This window comes from Hyperolius riggenbachi, chromosome 5 (assembly GCF_040937935.1).
Source record: "Hyperolius riggenbachi isolate aHypRig1 chromosome 5, aHypRig1.pri, whole genome shotgun sequence".
Taxonomy (NCBI): Eukaryota; Metazoa; Chordata; class Amphibia; order Anura; family Hyperoliidae; genus Hyperolius; species Hyperolius riggenbachi.
In genome coordinates, this window is record NC_090650.1 from 434,274,980 (window position 1) to 434,293,009 (window position 18,030).

General features: G+C 44.7%; 1 protein-coding gene across 1 annotated transcript in view; it reads left to right on the top strand.

Annotated features, from left to right (window-relative positions):
- Nucleotides 1-16,955, top strand: part of GPR20 (G protein-coupled receptor 20) — an 85,155-nt gene extending 68,200 nt beyond the window's left edge. Inside the window, exons 2-3 of the mRNA XM_068234989.1 lie at nucleotides 13,363-13,513; nucleotides 15,449-16,955. Of these exons, the coding sequence (XP_068091090.1) occupies nucleotides 15,468-16,538 (1,071 nt within the window). The 5' untranslated portion in view covers nucleotides 13,363-13,513; nucleotides 15,449-15,467 and the 3' untranslated portion in view covers nucleotides 16,539-16,955. The remainder of the gene's footprint in view (nucleotides 1-13,362; nucleotides 13,514-15,448) is intronic.
- The last annotated feature ends 1,075 nt before the right edge of the window (nucleotides 16,956-18,030 follow it).

Sequence of the window (18,030 nt, forward strand, 5' to 3'; positions counted from 1 at the left end):
TGAGTTTTGGGCTGTCACTACCTGGAAAGTAGGTGTGTTTCAGGCGGGGTTACCTCCTAATCAGCAGGTTGCCGCCCCCAGACTCAGAGCAAGAAATGTACCAATTATTAATAATCTGTGTGACTCTGCCCCAGATTGGCGCATCGCAAATCCGAGACTATATTCATAAGCGGCTTGCGACCCTGTATTAAACGAGGCTATACATGCCTAGTCTGTCGCATTTGCTCTACGCGGGCCGGATAAAGTGGTTTTCCTACGGATCCCTGACAGCTAGAAAATTGCAATTTATGTGAATGATAGCACTAATTTCTAGGTATCAGGAAATGTGTTTGTAGTCTTTCTGTGCCAAACCCATTTTGAATTATTAATACATAAACGTTCTCTTTGTTTGTGTCTTATGAGTTTGGAGGGAATCTCCTTATCTTACTGGTTCGAGCTGGTTTTCTTTTGGGGAAAGATGAGCTGTGTAGCCAAATGGCTTCTCGGCAGGGGGTCTTGGCCACGTGTGAAATTCTTTTCTGACACAGGATGTGGGGGAAGGTTACTGTTGCTCTCAGTAAGAAGAGAGGAAAAAGGACATCTATTGTACATTTACACAGGACTGACGGTAATTGCGCACGACCATACGAAAATCGTTGCCGCTTGCGCACGACTTTCCGTAATGTTCGTCACATAAGTAACCCCCCTCAGTATAGATGTGGCAGGTGTCTCCCAGTAGAAGTAGACCCCCCAGTATAGGTAGTGAGAGATGTCCTCCAGTATAAGAGCAGGTACAAATGCCTGAGAGACATCTCTCAGTAGTAGGTGGTGAAGCATGCGGGAGGAGGAGGCAGCCATGGCGCCCATGGTGTTGTGGCGCCCATGGCACAAGCCATGCCTGCACCCCTCTAGATACGCCTCTGTGTACAAGTAGATTTGAGGTAATTAGTGAAACCAAGACGTTTTTCACATTGCACGTCTGTGCATTTTGCAATAAATATATAATGAAAGTACTTGGCTGCATTATAGAAATAATCAATAACAGTAATCTTATCACAAACGTTGGCTTGTTTTAGGGGCAATGACGCCAGCACAGATCCAGGATGGTGAGCACAGGTTCCTGACCTTATGATAGCCACCTTTCAGCACACTGGTGCCTCTAGGTTCGGGCCTAGGGTACCTAATGCTAAATACGGCCAAGGTCAGGGTTATAGCAAGTGCTATAGAACTGCTATGGGGCTTAGGGGTTGGAGAGAAATAGTCTTTCTTTCACCTGGTTATTAGGCTTTCCCATATGTGTGTGATTCACCCCATAAGGACCAGGCATTTGCATCAAGTGGTGAAGCCCACAGGGAGTGAGCTGTGTGGATGCATGCGGTGCAGGGATTGCGTCATCTGTGGGCACTCACAGATGCACAACCTGCAGAAAAGTGTTGCACCATCTATCCTGGACACTCTGTATAAGTATGGAGCTCCTCCCCTTCAGGAAGTGACATCACTGATCGCTGGGAGGCGTGTGGTTTAGTGTGTTGATCTCGAGAGATCTCATCAACGTTTTTCACTGAGACCTCATGATATGTAGTTATGTTTCTGCATACAATTCAATAACAGACTGATATTTTTGGTGACAGTAGTCTGGTGTCTGTATATTAAAGGGACACTGAAGCGAGAAAAAAAATGAAGATATAATGAATTGGTTGTGTAGTACTGATAATTACTAGAACATTAGTAGCAAAGAAAATATTCTCATATTTTTATTTTCAGTTATATAGGTTTTTTTTTTTATAACATTGCATCATCCTCTAATATTTGCAGTTTACACACTACTCAGCATTCTAAATGATTTTACAGAGCAGGCTAGCAAACTTTTGAACTGTTCTCTGCAGAAAAACAAACAATACAGTGCCAGACACTTGAGATAACAAGCTTCAGAAGACAGAGCTCTCTGCGACTTTGAAAATCGTGGAGCTCAGTGGGTCTTTTGCATAGATAACAACTGGAGTTTCTTAACTCTTCCTGTACTGGAAACAATATTAGACCCATGTCTCTGCAACAAATGTTTTATTTCTTAGCTGTACTAACATACAAATCATTATATCATATATTTTTTTCTGCTTCAGTGTCTCTTTAAGGCAGAATAGACAATATGTAGATATTTAAAGTGAAGATTCCCTGACCTGCATCTGACTCATGTAGTTATGAGAATCCCTGAGTCTGTGTTTATCATCATTTTCTTAAGACATTTCAAGCTTCAAACACTTTCACTTCTCAGTGACGTCCTTCTTCACAGTTACATTCTAGATGTGACTCTCAACAGCATAGCTCCCAACTGTCCCTCCTTTGTAAGGACAGTCCCTCTTTGGGAACTCTGTCCCTCTTTCCTCTTAATGTGTCCCACTTTCAGGACTCAAGTACAGATCTGTGTAAATATATGCATTTTATCTACTGAAAAATGTGTTTGACTCTAAACTTTATTTCTAGGTTCATTTCCAAGTTGATTTCTAAATTTTATTAAACCTGGATAATAGAAAGGACCAGTGTGGTTTGAATTATAAAAAAAATAAATAAAAAAAAAATTCTTATGAAATCTTTATGGTATGCGTGACTAGGGGTGTGATGGGGGTGTGGTTAGGGGTGTGGCAGGGGCATGGCTTAAGTGTCCCTCTTTCTTATATCAAAAAGTTGGGAGGTATGCAATGGGGAAACAGCTTTGATCCCTTAAAGAGAATCTGTACTGTAAAATTCTTCCAATAAAAAGCATACCATTCTATTTATTATGTTCTCCTGGGCCCCTCTGTGCTGTTTCTGCCTCTCCCTGCTGCACTCCTGGCTCATAGCAAGTGATAGGCTGAGAGTAGCTCAGTGTGTGAGTCATACAGAGTGTGCAGGGGGCCTGGAGAGGGTGTGTATAGCTTCTATCCAATCACAAGCAGCACAGCACATTCGAGCCTGCCTGCCTAAGCCCGACAGAAGAAAGAAGATATTAGATTATATAACAGAGATAACACAGCCACTGTGCAACTAGGAAAGGCTGCAGCAAGACAGAGCACATTAGAACAGCTATAGGAACTTATACGATAGAAGAAATAAGGCTCAAAATGTTGTTACAGAGTCTCTTTAAAGGCCTAAAAAGCTAACTTTTATAAATACCTTTTTACTGAGCATGGATTAAAAAATATATTTATTTTTATTATTTAATTATTTGTATTTATAAAGCGCCAACATATTACGCAGCGCTGGACATTAGTTTAGGTTACAGACAATATTTAGGGGTGACATACAGCAATATGACAATACAGGAATACAAGAAAGACCAGATCATGCAGCACAGTATGAGTACAAGGCAATGCTTAATCAGTCACTGGATGGGAGCATAGAGATAAGGTGGGTTTAGAGCACTTGTTAGAGGTAGTAGGCCAGAGTGAAAAGGTGAGTTTTGAGGGCTTTCTTGAAGATGTTGGAGGGGAGAACCCTAATGGGTGTAGGTAGGGAGTTCCATAGTGTTGGAGCAGCTCTTGAGAAGTCCTGGAGGTGTGCATGGGACTGGGTGATGCGGGGAGCGGTTAGGCGAAGTTTATTGGAGGAGCTGAGTGAGCGGCTAGGTGTGTACCTCTGAGTAAGATCGGAAATGTAGGTTGGACAGGTTTTGTGGACAGATTTGTAGGTCAGACACAGTATCTTGAATCTGATTCTGGACTGGATAGGAAGCCAGTGGAGGGATTCAAGGAGGGGATCTGCCGTGGTGGAGCGATGGAGGAGTGGATAATTCTGGCTGCCGCATTCATGATGGACTGCAGTGGGGCTGTTCGGGTCATAGGGAGACCAGACAGCAGGGCATTGCAGGATACAGGATAATCTCGTTTTAGTAAACTCCAAGGGACCAGGAAAAGTGGTTTACTAAAACAATACTATATATTGTTCTATAAATGGCCCAGTATGCCTCAATACATTCTGTGCTGCACAGGAGCAGCTCTGTCCTCCCATTGGAGGTACAGTACAAGCACTTGTCCTAGAAATGTCCCAGCATGCCCTGGTGCATTCTCTGCTGCACAGGACCAGCTCTGTCCTCCCATTGGAGGTACAGTACAAGCACCTGTCTTTGAAATGTCCCAGCATGCCCTGGTGCATTCCATGCTGCACAGGGCCAGCTCTGTCCTCCCATTGGAGGTACAGTACAAGCACTTGTCCTAGAAATATCCCAGCATGCCCTGGTGCATTCTCTGCTGCACAGGAGCAGCTTTGTCCTCCCATTGGAGGTGCAGTACAAGCACTTGTCCTAGAAATGTCCCAGCATGCCCTGGTACATTCTCTGCTGCACAGGACCAGCTCTGTCCTCCCATTGGAGGTACAGTACAAGCACTTGTCCTAGAAATATCCCAGCATGCCCTGGTGCATTCTCTGCTGCACAGGAGCAGCTCTGTCCTCCCATTGGGGGTACCGTACAAGCACTTGTCCTAGAAATATCCCAGCATGCCCTGGTACATTCTCTGCTGCACAAGAGCAGCTCTGTCCTCCCATTGGAGGTACAGTACAAGCGCTTGTCCTAGAAATGGTCCAGCATGCCCTGGTGCATTCTCTGCTGCACAGGGGCAGCTCTGTCCTCCCATTGGAGGTACAGTACAAGCACTTGTCCTATAAATATCCCAGCATGCCCTGGCTGCTACATTCTCTGCTGCACAGGGGCAGCTCTGTCCTCCCATTGGAGGTACAGTACAAGCACTTGTCCTAGAAATATCCCAGCATGCCCTGGTACATTCTCTGCTGCACAGGGGCAGCTCTGCCCTCCCATTGGAGGTACAGTACAAGCACTTGTCCTATAAATATCCCAGCATGCCCTGGCTGCTACATTCTCTGCTGCACAGGGGCAGCTCTGTCCTCCCATTGGGGGTACCGTACAAGCACTTGTCCTAGAAATATCCCAGCATGCCCTGGTACATTCTCTGCTGCACAAGAGCAGCTCTGTCCTCCCATTGGAGGTACAGTACAAGCGCTTGTCCTAGAAATGGTCCAGCATGCCCTGGTGCATTCTCTGCTGCACAGGGGCAGCTCTGTCCTCCCATTGGAGGTACAGTACAAGCACTTGTCCTATAAATATCCCAGCATGCCCTGGCTGCTACATTCTCTGCTGCACAGGGGCAGCTCTGTCCTCCCATTGGAGGTACAGTACAAGCACTTGTCCTAGAAATATCCCAGCATGCCCTGGTACATTCTCTGCTGCACAGGACCAGCTCTGCCCTCCCATTGGAGGTACAGTACAAGCACTTGTCCTAGAAATGGCCCAGCATGCCCTGGTACATTCTCTGCTGCACAGGACCAGCTCTGTCCTCCCATTGGAGGTACAGTACAAGCACTTGTCCTATAAATATCCCAGCATGCCCTGGCTGCTACATTCTCTGCTGCACAGGGGCAGCTCTGTCCTCCCATTGGAGGTACAGTACAAGCACTTGTCCTAGAAATATCCCAGCATGCCCTGGTACATTCTCTGCTGCACAGGACCAGCTCTGCCCTCCCATTGGAGGTACAGTACAAGCGCTTGTCCTAGAAATGGTCCAGCATGCCCTGGTGCATTCTCTGCTGCACAGGGGCAGCTCTGTCCTCCCATTGGAGGTACAGTACAAGCACTTGTCCTATAAATATCCCAGCATGCCCTGGCTGCTACATTCTCTGCTGCACAGGGGCAGCTCTGTCCTCCCATTGGGGGTACCGTACAAGCACTTGTCCTAGAAATATCCCAGCATGCCCTGGTACATTCTCTGCTGCACAAGAGCAGCTCTGTCCTCCCATTGGAGGTACAGTACAAGCGCTTGTCCTAGAAATGGTCCAGCATGCCCTGGTGCATTCTCTGCTGCACAGGGGCAGCTTTGTCCTCCCATTGAAGGTACAGTACAAGCACTTGTCCTAGAAATGGCCCAGCATGCCCTGGTGCATTCTCTGCTGCACAGGGGCAGCTTTGTCCTCCCATTGAAGGTACAGTACAAGCACTTGTCCTAGAAATGGCCCAGCATGCCCTGGTGCATTCTCTGCTGCACAGGAGCAGCTCTGTCCTTCCACTGGAGGAACAGTACAAGCACTTGCACATTTGGTGGACTACAAGGTTAAGTATACCTGCATAGCCAGGCTGGATAAATTGCTGGTACAGTATCCAGGGCTCCTTAATCTATGATCTCTCTCCCCCTCCTTAGTGGCTGGAGAGTGTACTGGTTAAGGGCCTTTGCCTCTGACACAGGTGACCAGGGTTCAGAAGTTACTCGGCTCATCATTCAGCTTTTACACCACTTTGAATTGAAAAGTAAGAGTTTCAGACAGCTCTACTGTAGATCCCTTAAGCTGGCCATACACTGGCCCGATTTACCGCCGTTTCGACAGCAGATTCGATCACTGGGATCGAATCTGCTGCCAATCGTTCGAGCTACACGCCGAATTTCGATTCATTTCGTCCGATCCCGTCGATCGCGCCATGCGGAAAATTACCGTCGATCGCCGGCGGGTAAAGAGCGCATCGCTAGCGGCGTTCGAGTGCCCGACGACCGACGCAATAGAGCCCACATTCATTACCTGCTCCGCCGGCGCGACTGCCCCCGCTCGTCTCCGCTCTTCTCCGCTCTGGTCTCCGGCATGCCTTCACTTATTCCTGCCCGGCAGGAAGTTTAAACAGTAGAGGGCGCTCTACTGTTTAAACTTCCTGCCGGGCAGGAAGAAGTGAAGCATGCTTGAGCCGGAGACTAGAGCGGAGAAGAGCGGGGGCAGTCGCGCCGGCGGAGCAGGTAATGTATGCGGCGGGGGGGAGCGGCAGCAGCACCACCACCACCACAACAGATTGTGATCGGTTTCAGGCTGAAATCGGTTCACAATCTGTTTGCAGTAAAGGTAGTCATACGATCCCTCTCTGATCAGATTCGATCAGATAGGGATCTGTCTGTTGGTCGAATCTGATGGCAAATCGACCAGTGTATGGCTACCTTAAGTTTTCCAGAGTCTTGTCACAAATGGGATATATTATCTTATCTCTACCCCATGGCTGGAGATAAAGCGTCAAACAGTTGTTCATAGGCAAACTGTACAGATCAGACGATGTATGGGCAGATTGACCTAGAGCCAGATCTCTCTCTGATTGAATCTGATTGGAGAGAAATCTGTTGGCTGCCCATACCAACAGACTGATTCCTGAGAGATTCCAGCAAGAAAGGGGGTCTTGTGACACCCTCATTGCCTCACTGCCCCCGACTGAGGCCTTAAAGGGACTCCGAGCAGTGCAGAAACTATGGAAAGATGCATATCATTTTAAAGCTCTCTTTCTCCTCTTTCCAATGATATATAAACCACCGCCCTACGCAGTTGACTTTAGGAAAAAGTCGCCCTGTGTAATACAATGTAACTATGGAAAGATGGATATCATTTTAAAGCTCTCTTTCTCCTCTTTCTGACGACACAAAAACCGTGGCCCTACGCCTTTTATTGTTCTCTATTTTCGCGATCGAAATCGCGGCTGCGGCAATTTCGATCGCGAAAATAGCGATAACTAAAAGGCGTAGGCGGCAGTTTATATATCATTGGAAAGAGGAAAAAGAGAGCTTTAAAATGATATGCATCTTTCCATAGTTTCTGCACTGCTCGGAGTCCCTTTAAACAGGGAGCAGTAGTGGATACTAGATGCCAGTATTGGTGTGAAGGTGGGTTATGGTCAGAGGCGTATGTAGAGGGGTGCAGGCATGGCTTGTGACATGGGCGCCACCGCACCATGGGGCGCCACCGCACCATGCCTCAGACTCAGACCTTAGGTCAGATTAATTGTTATCTGATGAACATGACTACTTAATTTTTGTATGGAGGGCTCACTTGGCTTAGTGTTAGTAAAGAGAACAGAGAGGAAATAATATATCAAAAAGTAACTTCAGTAATATCCCAAGCCAAAAAAAAACACAGGCAGCCATAACACATGTACATGACAAAAGATGTAGTTTTTAGAGGGGAAGGAGGCTCTAACTGGGGGGGGAGGGGGGGGCACAATTTCAGTGTGTGCCATAGGCTCTATATTACCCAGGTACACCCCTGGTTATGGTCGATGCACTACTAGGACCAGCAGACCTGTCTCCAACAGCTAATGTGTGCACTGGCCAGTTGCCACAGAAGAGCAATAGAATAGCAAGAAAAACAATGTACCAGCCCTAAGAAGGGCTTAGCTGTTCAGAACAATGTGGTAGCAGCAAGAATCTCAGAACACAGGCGTAACTAACTCTCTCCCTGTCAGCAGCACACTCTCCCTTATCTGCCTAGCACAGAAGCTAAACACAGACTGCAAAATGGCTGCTGTGCTGGCTTTCTGATAGGTGGGGTGGGGGTGCGGTCCAGGAGGGGGTGCTAATTTCGGGCCTGGCCAATTGTGTACAGGGAGATCTTTGGTGGCATTAGTTAGGGATGGTTGGTGTCCTGGCAACAGGAGTAGGGATGGGCCGAATTATTCGCCTGGTGAATACTTCGGCCCATCCCTACTCCTGTTGCCAGGACACCAACCATCACTAACTAATGCCACCAGAGATCTCTCTTTACACAATTGGCCAGGCCCGAAATTACATCACAGGAGCCTATAGTCACAGATGTCCTGGCACCCTAGGCTCCGCCCTCTATGAACCAACAAGTCCCCTCCGGACTGCACCGCAAGTGTACTGGTTGGCCCAGCTGTCACTCCTCCCTTACTTCCCTTGCCTGCCATCATCATCAGAACTCTGCATAGGGAAGGAGGGAGGGAGGGACTCGGGGAGAGGCGTGACCTGACTTTCCATGATATGGCGCCTTTGCCTACAGTTCCTTATGGTAAATCCCGCCCTGTAATTGGCCCTTCGCTGGACCTACCTTTACCCCCATCCCAGTTATGTGAACAGCTGCTTCAGTCTTACTGCACTGCAGCACTACAGCTCATCAGAACAGCAGAAACTATGAACGAAGGTCAAAGCTGTCTAGTTATGAGTAATCGCTCTTCACACATCATCATCATTGTTGTGTCTTATTTTATAACTGCGATGCTGAGTTGCTCTGTTTTGTGTCTTTGGACGTTAGCTGCTGTTTATCTCACGGTGTGGTATGAGCAGACTTGCCATACGATGCCGAGGATCTTCCGGGAACTGAGGTCACTTGTGAGTTAATTTACAGTACATGTAATATTCTAATACCCTGAGAATCTCTCTCATTGCAAACAGCAGCTCTCGGTGTTGCTTTATACGCCCTTATTAGGTGAATTTCAGAGAAAGATCTCAAGTACAATGAAGGATGTTCAAAAAGAAACTCATCCTGTTTAAAGTGTTATGAAACTCAGCTGTTCGTCTTTGCTCTCAAATATTCCTTACTGCATAAAACTTACTACAGAAAAAATGGTAGCAGATTTGGGAATTCGGAGCATTCAAATAATACTTTTCTTCTTCAGTAGGAAGCTTGTATCCAAATCTGAACTTGAGGAAGTGATTACATTATCTTGTTTGCATCCTTATTAGCCACAGTCAGTAAATATTCCTGGCAGAGCTTCAGCTGAACACAAGCAGAAAGTGAAACAGGAGACAAATTCTAAGTGGATACATTATAATATATAAATACAGCAGCCATGCAATTAAATACAATGACAGCTTTCAGAGCAAATAAACTGTACTTTAGGTACTTGTAATTTGTAAATGGACAATATTTCTGCACAAAAGCAAATGTGGTAACTGTATGGGTAAAAGTTGAAAAACACATTACTATTGAATGTTAAAGTGGATCCGAGATGAACTTTTACTCATTGCATAATTGTGCTCCTTTCCTATTGTTTATAGGGCATTCCTCAAGCCAAATACTTTTTTTGTTTTTGTCTTAATACTCTTAATTCCCTATAAACTAAAGAAGCCACGCCCACAGGTTTTCAGAGAGCCAAGGCACTTTCAGACAGTAGCAAGGGCTCATGGGAGCTCAGTCTGGGCAGGGGGAGGGGGATGTATTACTAGCCAGAGATTTCAGAGGCAGAGAGGAGGAGGGAGGAGGAGGGGGGATTAGGTTTTTTTGCTCAAGATACAGATAAGCCTGCTTCTGTGTAATGTTTACAAACAACATGGCTGCTGTCATTGTATCACAGGAATAATCAATCATATTCTATTAAAGCTGTTTGCAGCTAGATTTGCTGTGTAAACCATCTAAACTTTAGATAAGATATATAGACAAGTTACGTGTTATAGTTAGTTTTTCATCTCGGATCCGCTTTAAGTCAGTGTTTAATCCTGCTTTATAGTGGACCTGAACTCTTGCACAGAACACAAGGAAAACATAACACAAATGCACCCTGTCTAATGCCCTCTCCCTCCTCCCCTTGCAATTTTATTTAAGGATTTGTATCAGCTGTAACAAGGAAATGTTTTTTTGTTTACAGGTTATTATGCTGTTGTGTATCCTTTAGCATGACAGATAAAAATGACGCACAGCGCCAGGGGAATGAAAATGGCGCAGCATAGACTTACATTATATAACGCTATTTAGCGTTATAAGTGTTAAAAAATGGCGCAGGCAGTGCGCCTTAAACTTATAACGCTAAATAGCTTTATAAGTCCTAAAAATTGCAGAGGGCAGAGGGGGTCGAGGAGGAGAGAGGCAGCGGACACTGGAGGGAATAGGCATCGGGGGAGGATGTGTGTAATATGCATACATTACCTTGCCCGGCCGCCGATCGCTCCTTCACTCTGCTCTTTCACTTCTTCAGTTAGCTTGCTGTAGTCCTGCAGCCGGCCAATCACCATGTGGTTTCAGTCCCCGCATGGTGATTGGCCGGCTGCAGGACTACAGTAAACTAATAGAAGAAGTGAAGGAGCGATCACCGGCCGGGACAAGGTAATGTATGCATATCGCACACATCCTCCCCTGATGCCTATTCCCTCCAGTGTCCCGCTGCCTCTTTCTCCAAACCTCCGCTGCCTTGTTTGACTCCTTCTTCCCTTGGCACCACCTCTTTCTCGAACTTTCTCAAGAGATCTAGCGATAGAAAAAATATTGTTTACTAAACTGTTGGTTACTTGTTGTTTTGTTGTTGTTGTTTGTTGAATTAGAATTATTTACTAAAGCACATTTTAATGAAGGTCTAATAATCAATTTTAGAGTTTCCCTACAGTATAAAAACAAATTCTGTCCAGCATGGTTGAATCCCCAAGCACTCCCACCATATATGAGATAATGTTACTTCCCATCCCGTTTACATCTCCAAAGCAATAGGGATCTACCCTTAGCAATTTTGGCCAATTTTTCCGGAGTTAGATAAGTTCTGGCTAAAAATTTCTAGTTTGTGATTTTCAATCAAGCGCAGTTTGGGGGCTGCCATCTCTATAATAATTCCCAGCTAGTCATCCTCGGACAGCTGTATTTTCACCTCCTTGTTTCTGACACACTGCATCATAACTGTGGGATTTACTGCATGTGATGCAACCACTGCCACAACCATGAAACCGTGTTCAGAACTCAGAGTGCCGCAGAGTGTTCTTTATCTGTCTCCTTGTTGTGTCAGCCTAGTTGACTGAGGTCCACCTTGGAGGGCAAGTTACCTGGGAAAGCCTAGACCATACTTCCAAACCTCTTGACATAGGAAATTGGGACTCCTTTAAAGTGGAATATAACCCTGCATTTCAACATTGCTCTAAAACATTATTTATAGCATATTATATGCAACCAGCATTTTTTTTACTAGACCAGCATTGGAAGGGTTACACACAGAGCTTTAAAGTTCCTGGAGAGAACTCCTCCCCGCAGCCGAAGTTTAGATAGATACATTTAACTAAACAGAATGTAACAAGTGAGGAATGTTACACACTCTTTGGCTGTCCTCCAGCTCCTGCTCAGTCAGAGAGAGTGAGTCACATTCCACACTTAGATACATTTTGTTTACTTAAATGTATCTATCTAAACTTCGGATGCGTCTGCATTTCTCTCCAGGAACTTTAAAGCTCTGTGTGTAACCCTTCCAATGCTGGTCTAGTAAAAAAAAAATGCTGGTTGCATATAATATGCTGTAAATAATGTTTTAGAGCAAAGTTGAAATGCAGGGTTATATTCCGCTTTAAGGTACACCCCTGCCACACCTCAAGTCACGCCCCCACTATACCCTTTAGTCTGGCATATAAGTCAAACCACACCGGACCTTCCACTCACAAAGTAGACTCCCCACCATAACAGTCTTACCACCTCCGGTGGAACAGTAGGAAGGTCTCCACACAAAGTGGATGATATGCAAGTGATAGTTCATACGTGGCAAGTGTTGTCCTCTGGTGTAGCTGTTACACAGTGTGTGCATGGCAAAAGTGACCCTTCGCTTTTCTGATAACTGCCTGCCACGTGGCCTGCTGCTCCAGTGTATGCCTGTTCCTCCTCCCCGTACATCATGACTCGGGCAGGCTGGATATTGCTGTATCTAAGGGAGGCAAGAGGGGACAGAAATAGTGCAGACCATTTCTGGTGCTGGAGAACCCACATATTAATTGCACTTACTGGAGTCAACTTTGTTTATTAGCATTAAAGGAAAGGGATGGTCAAAAATGGCGATTTCCAATTCCACTGAAACTTCGATTTCTGCCAATGCCAATTACCGATTCCGTGGATTTCCAATTTCCGTGGAGTCTCTCTTGGTCATTTTTTGCATTCTCTAATTGGCTAAATACTTTTAAGTTGACTCTTCTTTATCTGATTGGTGCAATGCTTCCGAGTTCTGGAATTGGGCTAAAATTACCGAGTTGCGGGTCTCTGCAGAAATCTGATTTCTGAGTTCCGATTGAAAAGCTGATTTCCGGTCGGAAATTTCCGAATGAGCGTCCCTATTAAAGCATACTGGATACAAAGGCTAGAAGTTCTGTTAAAATCCACATTCGTAGGATTCCGTGTGTAATGTTGGAATTTTGTCCATTCCAGCTGTCACTATTGCTCTACCTATCAGTTAGACTGTCCATAGAGGGAGGAGCTACAAAGCTGGAAAATGGGCAGGGGCGTAACTACATGTGGCTGGGCACCATGCAGAAATCTGTTGGGTGGGCTCCCTTTCTAACCCATGTGGCGGGGGGGGGGGGGGGGGTCTTATACATATTTAAGAGCTGTTGTGGATCAGAATGTTATACATTACCTGCTCTTGGCGGGGATTCAGGTCCCTCTTCATTTCCTGTTCAGTTTGCAAGTGCCATGCAGTCAGCCAATCACAATGCGGCTTCAGTTCCATGTCATGTGATGGGCAGATGCCACAGAGTGATTGGTTGGCTGCATGGAACTTGTAAACTGAAGAAGTTAAGAGGACCTGTATCGCTGCCGAAAGCAGATATGTACAGTATATGTGTGCCACTCACAGATGGTTTATATAGCGAAAAAGTAACCAATTTTTAATTTATTTATGTATTTTAGAGGTTTCTCCATACGATGACATGGTGTGACACCAGCTGACTCCATGAAGGTCTAGTGGTGGATCTTATCAATGCTCAGACCCAGAAACAATCTGGTCACATGTTCCATGATCCTCCAGCTGTGACAGTCCCTGTTACCTTCATCCGCTACGGTATGTCCCCCTTATGTACAGAAATATGTCCCCCTTATCTGTCAGTTATGGGTGGGAAAAAAGGAAAACACAGTTAACTTTTTCTCCAGTTTTGTACTAGGAGATATTTTTACACCTTGTCAAAAACGCCTTTTAAGCGACCAGCAAGCCAGAAAACAGTCCCTGTTTTCATCTATTTTTTTTACTTTTTTTAACTACTGAGAGTTGAAAACTAATTTTAAACAGAAGAAAAAAAAATATCTCCTAAGAGGGAAAAATATCTCCAAGAGAAAGCTCAGGACAAAAAGTTAATTGAAAAAGGACCAAAGACTTCACATGGTCATCATGTTCTTTCCTGTAGCCAAAAGGCATGCTATAGCAAAGTGAGTTAATTCACAAAACTTCTCATGAAATCTCATGAATTTTCTCACCATCCTTAATTTTCATCTCAGCTCTATAAGAAGAGATACTGTATTTCATGAGATAAAACAGATAAGGGCTCCTAGTAAATTAACATTTTTTTCTGAGTTTTTTTTCCCTCACGGGAGATATTTTAACACATTATGGGCTTAATTCACTAAACTGTGATAACTCAGATATCACACCTTATCAAAGATATCACACCTTACCAAAGTTAACACGCCTTATCAGAATAGCATAGCGAGCGTTACGAACTTATGCCTGCTAATTGGCAATGGCATTAGTCCTGCCCTGAGCCCCTGCGGGTTCGTAGCATTCGCTATGCTACTCTGATAAGGTGTGTTAACTTTGATAAGGTGTGATATCTTTAGTAAGGTGTGATATCTTTGATAAGGTGTGATATTTGCGTTATCACGGTTTAGTGAATAAACCCCTATCAGCGAAATATCTTTTTATCCCAAGCAAGTGAGAAAATACTCAAAATAGGTTTGATGTTACTTATTTTTATCTACTTATACTTATTACTAACAAAATGTTGGTTACTTGAGAGATTGTCCGGCGCTGGGAGCGATTGGCATGGAGGGGCTGGAGGTTGTCCCAGGTATGTATAAAACTTTAATATTCGGTTATCTCAGGTCTCCTTTAAGAGGGGAGATCATTCATGAGATAAAACAGATGAGAGAAAAATTAAATCTAGGATGGATAAGGGTAAGATGAGGGTGGATACATCATGACAAAACAGATAAAGGGGTTGATTTGCTAAACTTTGGTAGCGTTGCTGTGTGTAGGCAACGCAAGTTGCACCGTTTGCGCATTGTGTATAATGTATCTGGCATTAGCATCCATTTGTGGTATCCTTTTAACTGGGACGGGCCAAAGAATATATTGAGGTGTTTTATAACTGTGGGCATTGTCATGTGAAAATTAGGAGTGAAAAAAATAAAAAAGTGTATTTTCTGCATTTACGCCTATTTTTACACTGTAAAATACCTCGGCACCTGCAGTCCTATGTCTACATGATGTACTGGCTTTGCCAGACTTAATTATTCAGAAAGGAATATGGTGACCATACCATAGAGTGGAGAGTGGCACAGATGGTGGTGGTGGGTGCTGGGCACAAATGCCTGATGGCAGCCTCCGTAGAAGTGCAGCAGTGCGCGAAACGGCCATCAGGCATTTGTGCCCAGCACCCACCGCCACCACCTGTGCCACTCTATGTAGGTTCCCCTTATTCCTATCACGGATTTTGCATGTTTTGCATCCATCATGTATAAAGTATTTTGAATAAAGCAGTGTATTGTAGTAGTGCCAACATCATCCATTCTCCATGTCACACTGTTGAACTCTATACGTTAGAGCACGCTATGCACACTATGCAGAAGAGGACACATATTCAAGCCACCAGTGCTCATAGTCTCATTGTATGCTGTAATGCCAACCTGCTGCTACTACCTCCACATGCTTAATTATTATTCAGATCATTATATGTTGGATTAGTAACATTTCTTGTTTAATAACTCCCTCTCTTCTTTGTAGAGTGGTTTGGGAAGAAACCATGGAGTGCCTGCTCAGCCAAGCATCTAGTAACTTCAACTCAACTAAAGAACTGGGGGAGAATGATTCTCATGCAAACATCGAAACATCCCAAGGAAATCAATTAGCTGAACTGGATAAGACCTTACACAGCAGGTTCTACAGCCTATGGGTAGCACTCTTAGTAATCAACACCCTCATCTTCCTGGTGGGAATTGTATTAAACAGTTTGGCTCTCTACGTATTTTGCTTTCGAACCAAATCAAAGACCACATCTGTAATCTACACCATCAATCTGGTGGTGACGGACCTCTTGGTGGGCCTCTCTCTGCCGACACGAATTGTCATGTACTATAGCGCAGAGGCATGCCCCGCCTGCTCCTTTGTGCACAGCTTTACGTACTTTGTGAACATGTACTGCAGTATACTTTTCCTCACTTGCATCTGTGTTGACCGCTACATGGCCATTGTACAGGTTGAGGCTTCCCGTCGGTGGAGGAACCCAAACTACGCCAAATGTATCTGCATTTTTATATGGATATTTGCCGTGGTGGTAACTTTCACCATCTTGACCACAACAATAAGACATCCATCGTGTTGTCTTTTCCAGCTCTTCACGCTAACTGCCTTTGAGTACTTCGTTCCTCTGATCATCATCACTTTCTACACCTTACGGATCATGTGGGCTTTGTCCCGGTCAACGTTGATGAACCAAAGCAGAGAGAGGCGTATGAAGGCAGTGCAGCTCCTCATCACGGTGCTGATTATCTTCACAGTCTGTTTCACACCCATCCACGTCAGTCAGGTGGCCTTTTGTGCCAATGATTCCATGTCCCGTGATGTCATACTTATTGTCTACCATGTGACTGTAACCCTGAGCAGCCTCAACAGTTGTATGGACCCCATTGTCTACTGTTTTGTCACCAACAACTTCCAGTCCACCATGAGAAGCATCTTCAGGAAGCACCAGCCTGATCATATCACACTGGATATCACAGGTCTTCACAAGAACTCAAAAGGTTCCGGAACAGCTTTCTCAGCTCTCTCAAATGCCATAGTGACATTACCTTTACAAAACAGCAATCTATTCTAGATAGGTGTTGACCATCGTATAATATGAGCTGGTTACTAAGGTGATCCAGGTGGTAACCATCATATTCTCTACGCTGGTGATGGACTGGCAGAAGACAGAGCAAAATAGGTCTAAACCTCTCATAGGCTCCGGACAGAGACTCTTCCAGCACTATGGAGCATTGCCTGGCCAAGCAGGAGGTAATCTGAACATTCACCGTACTGGGATAAAAATGGAGGCACATACAGACCATACAAACCAACGCAGACCAACTGACTGGTTCTGCAGACAAGAAAGGAGTTTAAAAGGACAACAGATGCATTCCAGAGAAAATGTCTACTTTCAAGAAGTAAAAGATGAACTTAATAGTTTAATACTTTTATAGTTTAAACCTTTTTTTTTCATATTTCCTCTATGTGATTACATGATATTCCCATGCTACCCTTAAAAGTTTGAAATAAACTGCAATAAATTATTTGTCCATTTCCAGAGTAAAATAACCTTTTTTGAATCTGACTGCATTACACTCTCTGATAAATTCAAATGATGCACCCGAGAGAGGCTCTTCTGTCTCTTCGTTTCTCAGTTTTCACTGGCAATCAGTCAGAGAAGGAGGGAATGGAGGCGGTACTCAATAAGCTACTGGAGCATGTAAACACTTAATCTGAAAATCTCTGTCTCCTCATTGAAACACAGACAATCTAGCCCAGTCAGGAGCAGGAAATGGACACTGTAAGGGGCAGATTACTAAGTGAGGTTCAGCGTGCTGTACAATGCAGAATGACACTCAGAGGACTGTATCATTAGTTCCCATAATGCAATTTCTGTGTGGAGGATTGGGATGACAGTCAGAGGACTGTATCATTAGTTCCCATAATGCAATTTATGTGTAGAGGATTGGGATGACACTCAGAGGACTGTATCATTAGTTCCCATGATGCATTGTGCTGGTCAGAGGATCAGGATTAGAGAAGCTAGAATTCAGAAATCAGTTACTATGCTTGTTTTGAGACACAAGCAGAATCATAGCTCCTAACTGTCCTTTTTTTTGGAGGGACAGTCCCTCTTTGGGATCCCAATCCCTCTGTCCCTCTTTCTTTCTCGTTTGTCCCTTTATTCAAATCTGTGTTAATATATTAAGTATATTTCAACCTAAAAGTGAGTTTAAAGAACAACTGTTAGCCATCATATGCCCCCCACAAAAAATACATATGTAAGTACCTATCAATCTGAGGGGGTAGATGAATGCTTGCTATACTTACATATCAGATGTAATGCACTGTCCACATTTTGGTTTCTTTTACTTCTCAATTTATATTATTTTCCTGGCAGGGGCCATCTTGTGCCCTCAAGGTTAAAGAATCCCCCCTTCCGTATCCCCCTCCTCCCCGCACTGATTCAGAGCACAGCGGGGATGATAAAGGCAGCTGGCACAGACTCGCCTAATAATGTATCCAAGTGCTGGCGTTCCCATCTGTTCTCTGCACTACCACCAGTGGCAGCGCAGAGAGTA